An 18,811-nucleotide genomic window follows, 5' to 3' on the forward strand; every position below is an offset into this window, starting at 1 on the left:
TGTAATCGTGCATGGCATTTTCCATCCTTGAACGTCGATCGAACATTTCGTTTTTGACTGAGATAGTCTCGACACCTTTCCTAGTCCAATATTTTGCATCACTTCTACTTCTAATTTATTCCGACGTTATTTTAACGCGGTCATCATCTTTTATTTGGCATAAAACTGAAAGAACAATATTCGTCTAGGGTACATGCACATGGATCCACATAAATTAACAAATGTGTGCTGAAAATGAAGAAAACAACGGCGGTTTCAAGAGTTTTTAAACATCAACGGCCCGAATTAGATTAATTTCTTCGGGAAAAAAATTCAAAATAACTACTAATTACTATAATAGGCATTCAAACATAATCCAAAATATATTCTAATGTTTGCTTGCCTAGAGCGTTTTTGGTGTTGTCGGTGCATTTCATGAAAGTAACCTTGCTAGAATGAAGTATCGTAGCTGATAGAATGATTTTACCACTTGCAACCGTTGTCTGACCATGCCAGATATCGATGGTTAAAATACATATAAAAGGGCCTCAACTACACATTAACTTTAACTATTCATTGTCATTATCCAAAAAAAAATGTAACTTTAACCATAAGAAAATCCACCTAGCTAGGTCCAAATTGGATTCCCTGTGAATAAGATTTGATTAACTTTAGGCGTATTGGAGTATTGGACTCCACTTTTCACAGCTTAAAATGAATTTCTTTCAACATTCCTTGCTTTGCCATGAAGGATTGGCTCATCATGACATTTATCTGCCCTCCTTTGGTGGCCCTTTTTATAGAGAGAAGTTTTTTGGGTTCCGGACAGGTACCACACACGTAGAATTCTGTCGGTGATTTCAGTCGTCCAAAAGTATTTTGAACGGTATATATTTTACAGAGAGCGAGAGAGTAGTCAGGTGAGGAAAAAGAGAAGGAATAAATTTGAATTGTCCAAACTACGTTTGAACGATTGAAATTACCGACAGATATCGCTACGTGATACCGCTCGGCCCCAAAATTTTCTCCTTTTCATAGGCATCCCTTGCTTCTCACTCCATCGATCAGCCTCGGGATTCGAGTAAAAGCTAAGTTTGATATGGGCCACATCCTTGCCCTTAAAACAACGTCCCAACTATTTGAATGGGCCACTGGTTCTGGGCTGGGCCTTGGCCCACCACCAACAAGTAGAAGTAGTGTTCTAGTCACATCACATGGTCGTCCTCTAAATCACGTGCAACCTGTCAGCCAATCATGTGCATGACACAGCCTTTTTCCACGTGACCCTCGCGTGGTTTCACCCGCTTCAGGGCGTTCGTTCCCACACCACACTCCCATATAGCAAATCAAGATTAGAAATTAATGGACCAACTGGAGTAATTTTTTTCGTAAGAAAAACAAATTTAGGCCTCGTTCCGCGAACTTAAATAAATATTTATTTTTTAAATTAACGATTATATATTGTAAAAGAATGATTTGCTCGTAAAGTGGAGTATAGTAATTAAAAAATAAGAATTTTAACAGAATGAGATTTTATTATAGAGAATTGATTTTGGCACTCCATCATTTTAATAAATAAAGTTCAAAACTTGTCGTTTAGTATGCTTTAAAATGTGTATATTAAAGCACTAAAATACAAGTTTTATTGTGCATTTATCAAAAAAGTTGAGTGTCAAAATCATTTACCGTATTATATCATGAGCTCTCACTATAATTTGAGTTCTAGAAATTTCTCACTTGAATATGAATTTCGAATTTATATCATTATTTTTCAGTAAAATAAAACTTTTACTCAAATTTTTATTTGGATTTAATTTTTCATTAAAGTGCTTCTTACCAAACGAAGCTTTTTGAGCAACTATGAGTCTATGAGTGAGGGTTCGAAAATCTTTTGTGAACATTTAATAGGTAAGAGTAACTGATTATAACCGGATTCAAAACGTTAAAAATTAAAATGATTTGACTTTTTAATAGAAAAAAGTTAAGCAACTAAAAAAGCTAAAGCTATTTCATATAGTACCATTCTAAACCCATATTTGAGTCTTGGTTTTTAAAAAACTAATTACTAATTTGAAGAAATTATTTAAGAAGTTACGTCAATTTATATTTGTTTATGCATCATAATTTTTTTTTGGATATCTATTATTATTTAATGAGTAATTAAGTGTCTACCCCGTTCCAGAACAGGAAATAAGTCTTTATTTTTTAATAAGGCAATTTCAAGCTCAAAAATAATGGACTTAATTGAAATTTAAAAATATGCAATATGTATATTGTTTGGAAGATTTCGATGAGATCTTTTTATACGGTGCAAAAACATAAAAAAGTTATTTTTATTTATATTATTTTTGAGTTTAAAAATGTAAACTAAGTACTTATTTTTTTAAAAAGTGTTCTGGAACTAACCCTAAGATTGACATGAAGAAAAGACTTATGTCATGCAATAATTTTATTTCGGGATTTTTTTTAATGAAATTGCACCTTACTTTTTTATTTTCCAAAATAAACAAAAATCATCAAAAATAAAATTTGCAAGTGGATCTATCGCCTATCGTCTGGGCCAAAGAATTTTTTTAAATTGATTTTCTCACTCTCATATTTTTTAATAACTGTACTCCTTGTTTTTTCTCTTGTAACGTGAATTTATAAAATTAATCTTCATATGTATATTATTTCTTACTTGGAAGCACAACATTGTGAATTCATACATAAGAAAGACAAAAAACTGAGTGTGGTTATAAAGAAATGGAGTGTTAAAAAATCACTTTTCTTTTCTTTTCTTTTTCTTTTTCTTTTTTTCTTTTTAATCTTTGGGTAGAGGTGATAAATGAGTCAAACAAGCTAAGCATTTAGTTAATCAAGCTTGGTTGATAAATAACGAGCTTAAAAAATATGTTCGAGCTCAACTTGTTTGTAAGACGAGCCGATCAAGCTAAGCATTTAGTTAATCAAGCTTGGTTGATAAATAACGAGCTTAAAAAATATTTTCAAACTCAACTTGTTTGTAAGACGAGCTAATCACAAACAAGCTTTAATCAACCAAGAACAAGCTGTTCTCAAGTCATTTGAATTTTTTTTATACTCCCTCCGTTCCAATTTAATTGTTACTTTTGGAAGTTTGTGCCACTTTTCAATTGATTATATCTTGTAATTTATAATGTTTTAGGTGATTTTAAAAACATTGTATTATAGAACAAATTGAGATTTATCAAACAAGATCTATATTGGATATAAAATTCATTACCAATTTAAAGATATAAATAGTTTTTTCATCCGGTTAGAATAGAACTGAAACAAGTAAATTGAGACGGAGGTAGTACATATTAAGCCGAACGAGCCTAATAATAATTTGTTCAAGTTTGATTTAAAATCTAAACGAGCTTTTAAAAAATACTCCGATTTAAACTCAATTTGTTTGTCTAACAAACTAATCTTCTAACCAACCAACCGAGCTAGGACTCAAGAAACTTTGTTTAAAAGCCCTCGGGTGGGCCAGAGAAAATTGGCTGGTAAATGATAATTATCGTTTACTAAATTTAAAATTCAAATTCCCACTTAAAATTGACGGCGCCGTTACACCCACGCGACTGCATAACAACATACCGTTAACTCGCCCCCAATAAAACCCTGCGCATCTCCTCTCTCATCTTCTCCCCCATCCAGAACCTCTCTCTCTCTCACACACACACACACACACACACACTCGCACTTTCTCTCTCCAAAATGCGCGAGATCCTGCACATCCAGGGGGGCCAATGCGGCAACCAGATTGGCGCAAAGTTCTGGGAAGTCGTGTGCGCCGAGCACGGCATCGACTTCACCGGCCGCTACAGCGGCGACAACGACCTCCAGCTGGAGCGGGTCAATGTGTACTACAACGAGGCCAGCTGCGGGCGGTTCGTGCCGCGGGCCGTCCTCATGGATCTGGAGCCCGGGACCATGGACAGCGTCCGATCCGGGCCGTACGGCCAGATCTTCCGGCCCGACAACTTCGTCTTCGGCCAGTCCGGCGCGGGAAACAACTGGGCCAAGGGGCATTACACGGAGGGCGCTGAGCTCATCGATTCTGTTCTCGATGTGGTCCGTAAGGAGGCTGAGAACTGTGACTGTCTTCAAGGTATTGTTTATTTGATTTTGTTTTCTTTTGCGGTGCATTTACTGTTTCTTTATCGCTTTAGTTTTTACTTGTTTATTAGATCTAATCTGGCGATCTGAATTTTGGTTTGCTGTTACTATTTCTAAGTGTTTCGTTTGCAAATTTCCAGTGATCAGATGTTCGTTTAAGATCATAGTGCGTCATTTTTTTTTGCGTACATTGGTGTGTAAGATAAATAATACCAATACCATACCGGTATACGCAGCGGAAATTGGATCATACTAACCTCTAGCCTCTAGCCACTGTTGTTCAAGTTGAACACCAAACACACACGTATTAGATTTAGGTGTCTTCTAACTTATGCATGACTTGAGTGCCTTGAGTGATAAATGTCAAAGGCTTAAATAGATGCTAGGTTAGGGACCCTTTATCTTCTTTAGAAAACCTTATAGTTTCCTTCCATCATGGAAACACACTTATGGAGATAGTGGAAAGCCAAAAGCTTTTGAAACCACTACTACATATAATGTAAGGGGGCAATTAACAATAAAAATACATGTGACTAGGCGGGCCCTAAAACATTTCTTACATTCTCCCACTGGCCCACGAGACACATGTATATCATAACCTTTATTTGTAGCCTTCTAGTACTTTATATCATGTTCACTTGAATATCGATCCAGTAAACCCTTAACCAATATCCATATAGCCCAGAAAAAAAAAAAAAAAAAAAAAATATATATATATATATATATATATATATATATATGCTCCCACTAACCTTACGGAGTATACTTTTCCTCTATTTATAAGCAAAATGACCATGGTTTTTTTTTTTTTTCTTGGGCAAAACTCTTTTCTCGATGCTATCCATGCCAAAACTATACTGGATATTCCAATGGTCCTCAAACCACTAGTATAGATAAAGAACCCTAAATGGATAGTACTTTGAAGTTTGAACATTAATCCTAAAGGGTTAAACTTCTTCCACTATTAATGTTTTAATTTTATTTTGCGCACTTGATTATATGACTATAGATGCTTCATTCACATAGCGCAAAATCATGACCCCTGCATCATAGAAAAGTAAATTTCTAGATAGTCAATATAATTCCCGCAACTTTATAGCGGAATGCAAGAAGCAACTTTAAAAGCAGTATGAATGGCTACAACAGCCAAGAAATAATGACTCGCAATTTGCCTGTAAATTCTAACCTTCCTATGGGTAGAGGTGCATCACGCATGAATTTACGTAACACTGTATAAATAAGATAAATGATCACAATAATGAGAACAAATTCTCCGTATCGGTGGGCATAGGAAAAGTTTATTCTCAACTTTCAAATGATCATCTTACTCAACTTAAATCACAAAAATAACAGCCTCCTCGCAGGATTGAGTTTTATTTTCATGATTTAACTTCAACTTTTATGCTAATCTTTATCTTAAACAAAGTAAATTCAAACCTCCCTGCGGGCAAAGGCTGCAACACGCACTGAATCTACTTCACTGCAACAACAAGACTAGCAAATTTCGAATATCAAAATGAAAATTCCTTCACTTGTGATCGTAGAAATTTTCCCAAACGAATTAATAGAACTAATTATTCTCCTGTGGGCAAAAATAATTAATTTTACTAATTCAAACTCAATGGTAGATGCCATATGATGCGAACATCTATAGTCCAGCGACTATTCCACTAGTGACCGTACTTGATATCAATCATCACAATATTTTAAAATACTGCGGCTAATTTTAAAATATTATGATGTTCAAGTTACCTCAAAAGCATCAACCAAACTTAACTGTATGAAATAAGTCTTTGCATCACATATACAAATTCTGCTTGCCCAGAATCATTGCTAAAAGATAAGTACATCAATATGTCGAACATAATATGTGATCGCCATAATGAAAGGCTTATCTTGCACGGTGCACCAAATTTAATAGTGGTATTGCCAAAGCAAACGAACAACCAAGCACTATACCTTCATGTTCACGCCTTTTGTACTATAGACCTCAGCAACAACTGCTCACTCTTAAAGAGTAATCAACCTGGTCACTTAAAAACCAATTACTCGATCCGTACCAGAACATGAACAGACCCCATTCTGATAACTACGAAACACATAATACTCGCAAATACTTTAGTTCGACATTAAGAACATATCAGTCACTGTGAAGGCATGCACTTTTCCGAGTTGATTTTCAACACCATCCATCACTATTTACGGAATTGAATAACTATTGAAAGCACAACTGGCCTCGCTAAAATTCCGAGACAAAAGAATGGATTTAAGTGATCACACCAACTCCAAATTCAAGCTAAATTTATACCACGTAATAGGATCTATATATATGCCCATGTGATGTGATGAATTAATCCATACATGATGCGGTGAGTGCCTTCCCGAAATTATAACTTGTTTTACCGGATCAATCTAGAATCACAGGACATATACACACTAGATGTCTCAACAAATAAAACCATATATGGATTAGATGGCAGAGAATCACCAAACGAGATCCAGACAAATTGACACCTAGCTTGCAAAATGTAGTGATACAGTAAATGAAAATCGAAAGCTGATTAAGAAAATAAAATAATCTATCATTCACTTTATCCAACCCTTTCGATGCATTTATCCGAAAATTCTAAGACTTCAGCGTGAAATACGAGGTAATTGTATCAAATCCGAAACTAAACAACATGATCTAGAGGCTGGCTCTGATACCACATGTAAGATAAATAATACCAATACCATACCGGTATACGCAGCGGAAATTGGATCATACTAACCTCTAGCCACTGTTGTTCAAGTTGAACACCAAACACACACGTATTAGATTTAGGTGTCTTCTAACCTATGCATGACTTGAGTGCCTTGAGTGATGGATGTCAAAGGCTTAAATAGATGCTAGGTTAAGGGACCCTTTATCTTCTTTAGAAAACCTTATAGTTTCCCTCCATCATGGAAACACACTTATGGAGATAGTGGAAAGCCAAAAGCTTTTGAAACCACTACTACATATAATGTAAGGGGGCAATTAACAATAAAAATACATGTGACTAGGCGGGCCCTAAAACATTTCTTACATGGTGTTCGTTTGGTAGGAATTCATGAATGTAGAGCTAATTAATGCAATGTGAACTTTAGTCATACAAACACATGTGGGAGCACGAGCGTGAAATGGTCTTTTAAAAATATTCTGCAACACTTAAATTGGTGATATCTAGGATTGCGAGGATTGAGAGTGTTGAGCACAAATGCGCAAATCCTGATTGGATATTGTGGTTGCACCAAATCCTGATTTGTAGTTAGGTTCCTCTTCTACAATGTAGCATGGTTTATGAATATGACAGGCACTGTGCTTGATTTTTCTCTGCATTGATATCCAAGAAGGGTTATTCGCCTACTAGCTATAAGCTATGGCCTGATACACTAACAAAAACTCAATTCAACTAAGGTAGTGGACCTAGTGGTATTAGTCTCAGATTTCTGGATTTTTTTTGTTGCATTTCTCACCAATGAAATTGAGATTGGTTTTATGGATGATGTCATTCCGTGGTTCCATTATTTTGTACTTCTTGTAATGTTTTCTATCGTAGGAATTTTATCTGCTTGTCAGCTGTTGGAATCTTCAAATCACAAATTCTCACATGACTTGCACTATTTTTGTCTTCAGGGTTTCAGGTTTGTCACTCCTTGGGAGGTGGGACTGGGTCTGGCATGGGAACTCTTTTAATTTCAAAGATAAGAGAAGAGTACCCAGATCGCATGATGCTCACTTTCTCTGTTTTTCCATCACCAAAGGTGTCAGACACTGTTGTAGAACCTTACAATGCCACTCTCTCAGTTCACCAACTTGTTGAGAATGCTGATGAGTGTATGGTCCTGGACAATGAGGCTCTCTATGACATTTGCTTCCGGACCTTAAAGCTCACAACTCCAAGCTGTAAGTTTCATTTCTTTACACTCTTGTTTCATGCATTCAGTTTTCCGATTTTCTGACAAACTTTGACTGCTCATTTCAAAGTTCACCTTCACGTGTGGACTCCAATGTGGCTTTTAGCAAATATGAGTCTTTTGACTCTCTGCCCATTGCAATCTTTCATGCCTGTGGTTTGTAAACTATTGTATGCAAAGCAGTTGAGGTTCTATGTTTGTACGATTCTAGTTGTTTTCCAACCGGATTTGAACAATAAATTCTTTTGAGGAGTTAATGTATGATATGGTAGATTTATCTTTTATGGAATTTATGTATGTTATGTTGAAGTCCATGTATGCAAGGTAGCATTATCTAAAATTTTGAGTATGTTGTTAAACTAATTATTTTTCTGGAGGTCGAACTGTACTATATTGCTTACAGTTTTAACCTGAACAGTCGGAGACCTGAACCACCTGATTTCTGCCACCATGAGTGGTGTAACCTGCTGCCTTCGCTTCCCTGGTCAACTGAACTCTGATCTCCGCAAGCTTGCAGTCAACCTCATCCCATTCCCACGGTTGCATTTCTTCATGGTTGGATTTGCTCCACTCACATCTCGTGGGTCCCAGCAATACCGTGCTCTCACTGTTCCTGAGCTCACCCAACAGATGTGGGATTCCAAAAACATGATGTGTGCTGCCGATCCTCGCCACGGCCGGTATTTGACTGCTTCAGCTATGTTCCGTGGCAAGATGAGCACAAAAGAAGTTGATGAGCAGATGATTAACGTCCAGAACAAGAACTCTTCGTACTTTGTTGAGTGGATCCCCAACAACGTGAAGTCTACTGTTTGCGATATCCCTCCTACGGGTTTGAAGATGGCATCGACTTTCATTGGGAACTCCACCTCAATCCAGGAGATGTTCCGACGGGTGAGCGAGCAGTTCACTGCCATGTTCCGCAGGAAGGCTTTCTTGCATTGGTACACTGGAGAGGGAATGGATGAGATGGAGTTCACCGAGGCAGAGAGCAACATGAATGATTTGGTTTCTGAGTACCAGCAGTACCAAGATGCTACAGCTGATGAGGAAGGTTATGAGTATGAAGACGAAGAGGAGGAACAACAAGAGGCTTAAGGGTCTGGGTGTCCTGGGATTTTGGCTTGTTTTAGCAGCAGCAATTGTGTTGCAAGGTTTATGTTCTTTGTTCATGAGTACCCGTTATATGGTGTCTGAATTGGTACTGTTTTGCCTGTTTCCTGGCATATTCTCTGGTGTTTGAATTAGGAAGTATTTATTTGCCTATGTCTTCTACTTTAGAAGATGATATGGTGGTGAATTGTATCAGACATGGTGTTTTGGTGAAAATATGCACTGATACCATGTTTGAAAATTATTGTCGCCGAAAGATACCATGTTTGGAAATAATTGTCGCCGTGTTGTGTTATGCATTTGGATGATAGAATAATATACCCTTCAGGTCCCTTGCAAATTAGTCCAGAGTTGTTAACGAGTTTAGTGCTTTGGATGAGTTTTTACAAATCAGTGAGTTGTCAATCACAAGTTGCTATTGACTATATATGCCTTGCGGCCTTTGCCTATTTGGAATTCTGAATTTTCCTTGTTGATTATTTGTAGCTTAGTTGGTCTGGGAATTCTTTTATTAAACAAAATACGTAATTAAAAAGTACTTGGGTGATTGGCCAACTCACCCCTAGTAGATATTCAACGAAGCCTCCTAGTATAAAGAACTTACTAAAGAACTGAATGGCCAACACAAAAGTGAGCAAGTCTGGGCAGTACATGAAAAACCTGCTACTATAAAGCAACCAACCAATGGAACTAGAAGCTAGAATAGTATACACGCTCTGAACCATGACCTTGGATAGAAATTAGATATTCTAAATCGCAGCGAAAAACGCATCACTCACTAACCAGTTTGTCTATTTGTGTAACAGAAGCTGCTCTTTCTGGTTCTGCCCATTACTTAGGTAACACTAATTAATACTAAGAGAGAACAAGCTTTCGTTTAGGCTCCGAACTTGGGGACTTTAGCGGTAGAGATTTGAGCAAGGAAGTGCTCCGCGACAAACCGCCGTTGGATTTTCCCAGTAGCAGTCTTTGGGAGAGAATCAGTGATAAAAACCTTCTTGGGGACCTTGAAAGCTGCGAGATTCTTCTTGCAGAACCTCAACACCTCAGCCTCATCGATGTTTGATCCTTCTCTAGGAATGATAGCGCAGTTTATCTGTGAAAAAAAGGAGAGGGGTTTAAAACTATGCTTATGATTTGACGGTTTTGACCAATGCATAACATCGAGCACCAAAAGTACCAAGGCTATGCAGAATTATTATCCAGATCACACGCATGCACCCCCACCCAAAAAAACCTTAAAAGATGCAACAAAAAAGTTTGTTTAGATATCTCAGGACGTGTATCATTAGAAAACATAACAATTAAACCACACGTGACACGTGTAATGTCCTAACGATATTAAACTACTAGCTGTCATTTGGCAGCCATGAAAGTTCAGGTCACAAATCAAGATTCTGTTCTGAGTCCTATATTTTGCGTTCTGGGTAGGGATTCGGACAAGTTTGAAAAATGTAAATAGCAAATGAAACCAGTGCAATTAGCTGGCCCAAAAGTTGGAAAAAAGGGCTAGTATTGAACGACTCTTTAGGTGGAACATGCATTGCAATATGGTTAAACATCCCCATCTAAATAACCATTTAAATTAAGAGTTGTGTTGCCTCAGTCATGGCATCTGCGCTCATGGCAGTCCAACGAATTTATAACCTTTTGGAACAGAATTTGACCAGTTCTCTTACTGAATGGATCCCATCAGAGTGGGCAAGTATCCCATACGATGCAACTACCTTCCAAAGGAATCACCGGCATATAAAAAGAGGAGAAAATTGACATCAATGAGGTGGGAGGTGATGAAATCTTTTTGTTTTTACCTCTTCCCCGAATTTGTCGTCTGGAACTCCAAAGCAAACGGCTTGAGCAATGTCTGGATGAGATAGAAGAACCGCATCCACTTCAATAGGTGAGATCTTCTCTCCTGAAAATGTAGGCATTTGTTAATATACTCGGCTGGAAAGTTTCTGCAACCTCTCTAAAGGTCTATCAATAGGGATTGGGGCTGCTAAAAGAACGCTCCGACAAATACTGATTGTATGGATTCAGATTATCAAAGAAGTCTCATAAGGTGGCATAAATTTTCAGCAATGACATTTGCATTTCGTTTCCATTATCAATCACAGAATCTAGCAAAAGTAAAAAATCGCCTGTAAAACTAACGCGGCATATGACAACACTAGCCGAGGCTTTCCCACCATTTCTTCGGAACCTCCTCCCTTATGGATTAGGGCCTACTGTACTATGCGCTAAGATCGTCTGGATGTCCTGAGTCTAAAAAAATTAAATAAATGCATCCAATTATGTATAACTAGAAGTCACTCACAACAGTTGCTGAATTTTGATAGAATGCCATAAACCCTAGTCAAATATTGTTTCATATAGATAGATCAAAGAGCACGATGTAAAGAATGCATGCATGAATCTTTTAAAGTTACAGAGACCTCATCTTTTATGGAGGGGGGGGGGGCTGCTGCCCCAAGGGGGCAGTCTTGGGGCAGCAGCGTGCTGCTGTCCCGGCTTTCCGGGCCCGCTCCGGTCTCGCTCCGATGATCTGAAACGTTCATTTTGTAGAGCTCGTCGAGTAGAATTACTATGCAAAAAATCAGCTTAATTGAATCTCATTAAGTGACTGATTGGAGCCTATATAACTCTCGGTCCATGGGTTACAATGGATTTGATTCAGTGTTTCGGATTCATTCTTTTTAAGATAAAAAGATTTCGATCAGGCATTTAATGATATCTAATTAAGCTGATTTTTTACATAGTTATTCTACTCGACGAGTTCTATAAAGTGAACGTTTCAGATCATCGGAGCGAGACCGGAGCGGGCCCGAAAAGCCGGGACAGCAGCACGCTGCTGCCCCCTTGGGGCAGCAGCCCCCCGCCTCCCATCTTTTATCATGTTACTCCTATAGTCCTATACTTCAAGAAAACAAAAAGTAGTTCACCAAAAGTGCTTTGAAGAGCAATAATGTTATTTTTCAACGGTTGGTAGCGATAATAAGGGACCTCCCACTAAACCAAGGCTCTTATAAAATATCACAAGAGCTTTGGGAGACGAAATATTGCAGTCATCGTCAAAAGACCATCTGGTAGGGTAGCTAAAAGATTTGTCATTTTCATTCTAGTGGTGGAAGCCAAAAGAGCTTAAAATACTAGGTTCCAATTAATGTTAATGCCGGCCTAAGTGGTAGCTTAATGTGACACAAACCCACAATCTGCCAAAAAAGTCGGTACCAATCGAAATCAATAAAAAATATTCTTCCCAGTAACTACTAAAAATATGCAGTAACAGCATAGTCATTGTTTTGTGATAACTAACGTACCCTGTATAGTCATCACAATATACCATGAGTACCATTTAATTTGTCGCTAACGTAGTGGCACGACAAAAAATGTGAAACTATCTACTAAGCACATCAGATAAAGGGAATGAAATTCGCACTCCCCAAATTGTTAATCGTATAAATATGGAGTTCATTTTCGCACTTTCCAAATTGTAAATTTTGGTGGGTGCGAATACCAATATGGAATTAATTTTATCTATTTAAAGATTGCGACAATCACTTCTCCGATAAAACCAACTACCATATGTTATTATTAGTACGCACACGTTAGCTTTACTTTACGGTGGGGCTGCCCTTCCTCTTATTTATAGTTCTTGCAATTCCCAACCCTGAAATAATATTCTGAATGAAAAGAAAAGATTCCAACGCACCTTCTAAAGTAAGGATTAATAGAACACTATTCACTGATTGCAATAGAATTATGAAAGGCATACAACTAGTTAACTAAAGTAATTTAATCAGGAATTTACCTCCACGGTTGATCAGCTCCTTAATCCGCCCGACAAGTTGCAAATACCTATCCGAATCTAAAAACCCGAGATCTCCGGTATGAAACCACCCAAACCGAAACGCAGCTTTATTTGCCTCAGGATTATTCTTGTACCCGGCTGTCACATTCGGCCCCCTGATACAAACCTCCCCACTTTTCCCACACTCTTGTTCAACGCCATTTTCATCCAATATTGCCATTTCTTGACCCACGGGTTTCCCAACCGACCCGGCCTTGTGCGGGCCATCCTCGGGTAACGGGTTTGACGTCATCAGATGCGCCGCTTCCGTCATCGCGTACGCCTCCAAAACCGGCGCCCCGAACGCTTCCTCCAGCCGCTCTAAAATAACCGGCGCGAGGGAAGCGCTGCAGCTCCGGATGAACCGGAGTTTCGGGTAAACCGGTTCGGGGTTGTTCAAATGGCGGTCCAATATGATCTGGTGGATCGTGGGGACGGCGGTGTACCACGTGGCGCTGAAAGCGTTCATGTCCGACCAGAAAGTCGAAGCGGAGAATCTGCCGGCGGACGGGAGAGTCACGGCGGCTCCCGCTACGAGCGAACTCAGTAACCCGGCGAGCAACCCGTGTACGTGGAACAGGGGGAGGACTATAACGGTGGAGTCGGACTCGGTGAGTTTGTAGACCGATTTGATGTTTTGTACGGAGGAGGATAGGTTGAGCTGAGTCAAGGGCACGCCCTTGGGCCGGCTTGTGGTGCCGGAGGTGTGGAGGAAGAGCGCGACGTCGGCTGGGTCGTTGACGAGTCTGGAGAGCGAGTCGGGGTTCGACTCGGGCCGAGTTGAGGAGAGAGTTACATCGGAGGCGGGTTGAGGAAGCGAAGCGGTGATGTGCGGGATGTTGAGTACGGACGCGGCGGATTGAGCCGGCTTGTTTCCTTCTTGGGAGGTTAGGAGGAGTTTCGAGCCTGAGTCGGAGAGGTAGAACTGGAACTCGTCGGAGGTGTAAGCCGCGTTGAGCGGCGCGGCCGTGGCGCGGATGCGTATTACGGCCAGAAACAAGATTACGAACTGGAATGACCATGACAAAACCCGTAATTAGAAACTAAATGAAAATTCTGTTGACTGCGTTTGATTCGATACGATACGAATTGATTCTATGTTCAAGAACTATTATGAGTTTCGATTAAAATTTACGTAGTATTACTTTTTCGATTCTCCCGAGAAAGACAATCAATCAATAATTCACAAAAATGCTAAGCGAAACAAGAATGGAAAATACGAAAATTGACGACGACAATTAGCAAATGGATATATGAGAAGGGTTTAAAACCTCGATGGTGTTGGGGAAGGTGAGAGCGACCACGTCACCGGGTTTAACGCCGGAGGCGACGAGTTGGGAGGCGGCTTGGTCGATCAATTCTTGAAGGCGAGCGTGCGTGAGGTCGAACTGGCCGGATACAGAAACCGCGCGGCGGGATGGGAATTCGCCGGCGACCTTCTTTAGTAATCCGGTGAGCGTCGAACTTGCCATCTTTCTGTACGATGTTAGAGAGAGATTTTTCAGAGAGAGAGAGAGAGAACGATCGTGAGCGTCGAGCAGATATTGGACTGAGAAATCGGTGATGCATATAAATACGTGTGATGAGTGGTGAATGTAACGGTGGCTGGCAGATAGTGGATTCTTCGAGGGAGGCGAGACTAGGGAAGGTTGGTGACCACGTGGCAAAATCAAAGGAGAGGCAAATTGTATACGTCGGCTGACTTTAGAACTTTCTTTTTCTTTTTTCTTTTTTATCGACTTAGGGCTTGTTTGGTATTCTAATCTTAGGATGTGTTTTATTAATTAAAATATTTATTTTTAAATAAATATTTATTTTATTTAAATTTTAAAATTGATGTATTATGAGAGAATGAAAATTACATATCTTGTAAAATGAAAAATAAATACTTAAAAATTATAAAGCTTTACCGAACGGAGCCTTATTTATCTGTTTAGCAAAATCAAAGGGGAGGCAAATTGTTGCATACGTTTGACTACTGACCAGGACTTCTTCGTCTTTTATGGGCTTAGGACTTGTTTGGCATTCTAATCTGGATGTCAGGCTAATGTCACTCATATGTATCTATAGAAAATGCTAATCACAGTCTCGTGGACACTGGACAGTGATTGATGTGGAAAAAAAATGCTACTGATTTTGCCAATTCATTTTTTGTTAGCGTCATTTCCCTACAAATTTATTTTTGCACCAATTTTTTTGTGTAAAAATACACTTGCAGAGGAGTACCGTAAACAAAAGAGGAAATGACAAAATCATTTTCAAAAAAACCCATCGATACATGTACAAGAAACAATGTAGAGTTATATGTGAGTCTGTATTTATTTGCACAAGGTAAATAAAAATTAAAAGCAAACAAAAAAAAAAAAATGTATCAAACGAGTCCTGACGTTTTCAAGTGTGAGTGGCCAGTGTACTCCTATTGGAACAGTGTGCAGCTGTGTCATTTTCATCGTTCAAAAGTATTTTGAACGGTTTGAATTTTGAAATATTTATTACCACCGATAGTATTCTATTCCCCGTCATTGACATATAGCTCGAAATACAGTAAGATTTCCGTGTGATTTCATTTTTTCATTTTTATGGAAAGAAATTTGTGGTTAAAATCGAGACCGAACCGTGAGATTTTTGGATTATGATTGGATTGATTTTTATTTTTAAAAAAATTGCGACTTTCAGATTAGAATCGGCTTCATAAGAATCCAATCTAATCCGGACCATGGACAACCCTAAGAGCATCCACAATGAGTTTGGTATATCTGTGTTAAAAATGTTTGTTAAAATGTGTATTAGGATAAAAATAGGCTCCACAAGTATGTGTTAAACATTGTTAACATATGAATGTGTTAGAACATCCACAATAAATTTAGTAAATTCGTGATTTAATAAATTTGTTAGGATAAAAAAAATGGGTCTTACCGGTGTGTATTAAAAGTAATGAACATTTATGTTTTATGATTCGAGTTTGAATTTATAGAGGAAAGACCCACTTTATTGCTTGCTAGCATATTTATCAAATTTAACAAATATGCTAGCACACCGAAAGATTTAACACACTCTAACACACAAACTAATGCAAGCTTACACAAAAAATATATTTTTGTTTTCTAAGTCTTAACGAACACAATTAAAACACTGGAACCTATTGCGGATGATCTAATAGAAACCCGCCAACTGCTGACGCAATTCTGGACTCGGTTTCGCGGTTAACAGCTTGAGAAGGATGAAGGAAAAGATGGTGGACCCCCAAAAATCTGGTGATTCGGCCGGCGTTGTTTGGTGGTGATCAGGTCAGAGATGACCAACTCCCCATTTGGCTTCATTGCAAGTTGGGCCGGGGAGAACCCTACATCTCACACCTGTTGAAAATTCTAAATTGGTCTGTTTAGTGGGATGATCCTTGTTATTGTGACCATTCAAGGAAGAGAAACCACGTACCCCTTGGGCAAGCTTATGGGTCGACGTTTTGTCGGTCGTTTGTCTCTTCTCCATTTCAATGGGTCATTTTTATATATTTGCTATGGCCTGTGTTGTTTATACACTAATCTCCCACCACAGCGTGTCATAGCATGGCATGACTCAAGTCTATGTCCGGAATCCAGCTTTATTACGCGCACCTCAACTGATATTCACAGGAACCCAATTAAAGTAAAAAACAAAACTCTATATGGAATGATCTCAGAGAAGTTTCGTTTTCTTTTTAAACCTTGTTTTAAAAAAAAATGTAATTTCAAGTTCAAATATAATGAAAAATATTTTTTTAATTTTTTTTGTAGTGTTTAAAAGATCTCAATAAGATCTATCGAACAAAATCCATATTGGTTGGAAAATTATTTACGTAAACACATAACTTTTAAGTTTGAAATTACCTTCTTTTTCTAAAAGTTCATTTTTAAAGAAAACGGGAACGTAATAAAATCTTTGCTATGCATAGGATATCCATCTGCCGATGAACATATAAGAACAAGGAATCCAAAGGACAACTTTTCCCAATTTTTCCAATCGAACACCTCAATTTGGTAAAACTAGCATTATTTCAGGGGTAAACTAAGTCTATTTACCTGTTTTTTAAAGATTACTTTAGAGGGTTTTCGGACTTTTGATAAATTCCCTCTATGTCCTATTTTTTGTGTTCTATTTTGTCTGCTTATGGCCATTGTTGCAGGGATAGTTTTAAGTTTTTCCTTCATCTCTCATTGTCATTGCTGTGGTTGAGTTGGTCAAAATTTGGTGTTTGATTTTAATGATATTCCTTGATCTTTATAACACAAAAAAATTAAAATAAAATAACTACAAAGCCATGGATTTGTGGTTGTGGAGGTGTGGAAGGAGACTTTGGTCTCTCATTGCCGAAATTACATTCCAAGGCTTTTATGTTTTTTTCCTCCATGACCTTTTTCTTGTTTATGTGATCATTTGTTTTGGACCCCATCATGGGGATATTTTGGGTGTTTCATCAGCATGTCGTAATCGGGGATGGTGAGAACGACGAGGACTTTGTGTTCCTAACGCTGGATGTTTGTATAAATTGGTTGTTTCCATAAATGTTATAATTGGTTATTTCCATAAATTCCCTATCCTTCAACCACTTATTTCAGTGGAACCACATGCAACGACCGCTTGTGTTTGAGTTAAAATCAAATGCAGTTATTGTTCTGTTTGAGAGAGTGCGTATACTATAAATGTTGGATGGAAGATGGTTAGTGGTCTTTAGAATTCTGGATTCCCCGTTGGGCTTTGTCTGTCTTACCCTGGTTATATTGTAAGTATTCGGGAAGAAGCTAGTATTCTAATTTTACCGTATTCCATCTGCCGATGGACATATAAAAACGAGGAATGCAAATGACAACTTTTCCCAATTTTTCCAATCAAACCCCTCAATTTGGTACACCTAGCCTTATTTCAGGGGTAAACTAAGTCTATTTACCTGTTTTTTAAAGATTACTTTAGAGGGTTTTCGGACTTTTGATAAATTCCCCCTATGTCCCATTTTTTGTGTTCTATTTTGTCTGCTTATGGCCATTGTTGCAGGGATAGTTTTAAGTTTTTCCTTCATCTCTCATTGTCATTGGTGTGGTTGAGTTGATCAAAATTTGGTGTTTGATTTTAATGATATTCCTTGATCTTTATAACACAAAAAAAAAAAAAAACAACTACAACGCCGTGGATTTGTGGTTGTGGAGGTGTGGAAGGAGACTTTGGTGTCTCATTGCCGAAATTACCTTCCAAGGCTTTTATGTTTTTTCCCTCCATGTCCTTTTTCTTGTTTATGTGATCATTTGTTTTGGACCCCATCATGGGGATATTTCGGGTGTTTCATCAGCATGTCGTAATCGGGGATGGTGAGAACGACGAGGACTTTGTGTTCCTAACGCTGGATGTTTGTATAAATTGGTCGTTTCCATAAATGTTATAATTGGTTATTTCCATAAATTCCCTATCTTTCAACCTCTTATTTCAGTGGAACCACATGCAACGACCGCTTGTGCTTGAGTTAAAATCAAACGTAGTTATTGTTCTGTTTGAGAGAGTGCGTATAATATAAATGTTGGATGGAAGATGGTTAGTGGTCTTTAGAATTCTGGATTCCCCGTTGGGCTTTGTCTGTCTTACCCTGGTTATATTGTAAGTATTCGGGAAGAAGCTAGTATTCTACTTTTACCGTATTCCATCTACCGATGGACATATAAGAACAAGGAATACAAATGACAACTTTACCCAATTTTTCCAATCAAACGCCTCAATTTGGTACACCTAGCCTTATTTCAGGGGTAAACTAAGTCTTTTTACCTGTTTTTTAAAGATTAC

At 38.3% G+C, this 18,811-nt stretch overlaps 2 protein-coding genes across 2 annotated transcripts; one reads left to right on the plus strand and one right to left on the minus strand.

Moving 5' to 3' along the window:
• Nucleotides 1-3,246: 3,246 nt before the first annotated feature.
• Nucleotides 3,247-9,499, plus strand: LOC131319597 (tubulin beta-1 chain). Its single transcript, XM_058349941.1, has 3 exons — nt 3,247-4,096; nt 7,763-8,032; nt 8,462-9,499. Exons 1-3 carry the CDS (start codon nt 3,703-3,705, stop codon nt 9,139-9,141), a joined length of 1,344 nt encoding a protein of 447 aa, XP_058205924.1. The 5' UTR covers nt 3,247-3,702; the 3' UTR covers nt 9,142-9,499.
• Nucleotides 9,500-9,804: 305 nt separating this feature from the next.
• LOC131319596 (probable CoA ligase CCL9) lies at nt 9,805-14,663 on the minus strand. The gene is made up of 4 exons (XM_058349940.1): nt 14,278-14,663; nt 12,968-14,015; nt 10,968-11,071; nt 9,805-10,252 (listed from the first exon to the last, which is right to left on the minus strand). The coding sequence occupies exons 1-4, from the start codon at nt 14,476-14,478 to the stop codon at nt 10,034-10,036; spliced, it is 1,572 nt and encodes a 523-aa protein (XP_058205923.1). The 5' UTR covers nt 14,479-14,663; the 3' UTR covers nt 9,805-10,033.
• Between the last annotated feature and the right edge of the window lie 4,148 nt (nt 14,664-18,811).

The sequence above is a fragment of the Rhododendron vialii genome, chromosome 3a (assembly GCF_030253575.1).
Source record: "Rhododendron vialii isolate Sample 1 chromosome 3a, ASM3025357v1".
Classification (NCBI taxonomy): Eukaryota; Viridiplantae; Streptophyta; class Magnoliopsida; order Ericales; family Ericaceae; genus Rhododendron; species Rhododendron vialii.

Bases quoted from the DNA above. Each gene is read 5' to 3' on its own strand.
- LOC131319597 (XM_058349941.1), top strand. From the start codon at position 3,703: ATGCGCGAGATCCTGCACATCCAGGGGGGCCAATGCGGCAACCAGATT. The intron at 4,097-7,762 runs GTATTGTTTATT...TTTTGTCTTCAG, and splicing joins GAACTGTGACTGTCTTCAAG to GGTTTCAGGTTTGTCACTCC. The intron at 8,033-8,461 runs GTAAGTTTCATT...TAACCTGAACAG, and splicing joins AAAGCTCACAACTCCAAGCT to TCGGAGACCTGAACCACCTG.
- LOC131319596 (XM_058349940.1), bottom strand. From the start codon at position 14,478: ATGGCAAGTTCGACGCTCACCGGATTACTAAAGAAGGTCGCCGGCGAA. The intron at 14,016-14,277 runs GTTTTAAACCCT...TGGTCATTCCAG, and splicing joins CCTTCCCCAACACCATCGAG to TTCGTAATCTTGTTTCTGGC. The intron at 11,072-12,967 runs GTAAATTCCTGA...CTACATTTTCAG, and splicing joins GGAGCTGATCAACCGTGGAG to GAGAGAAGATCTCACCTATT.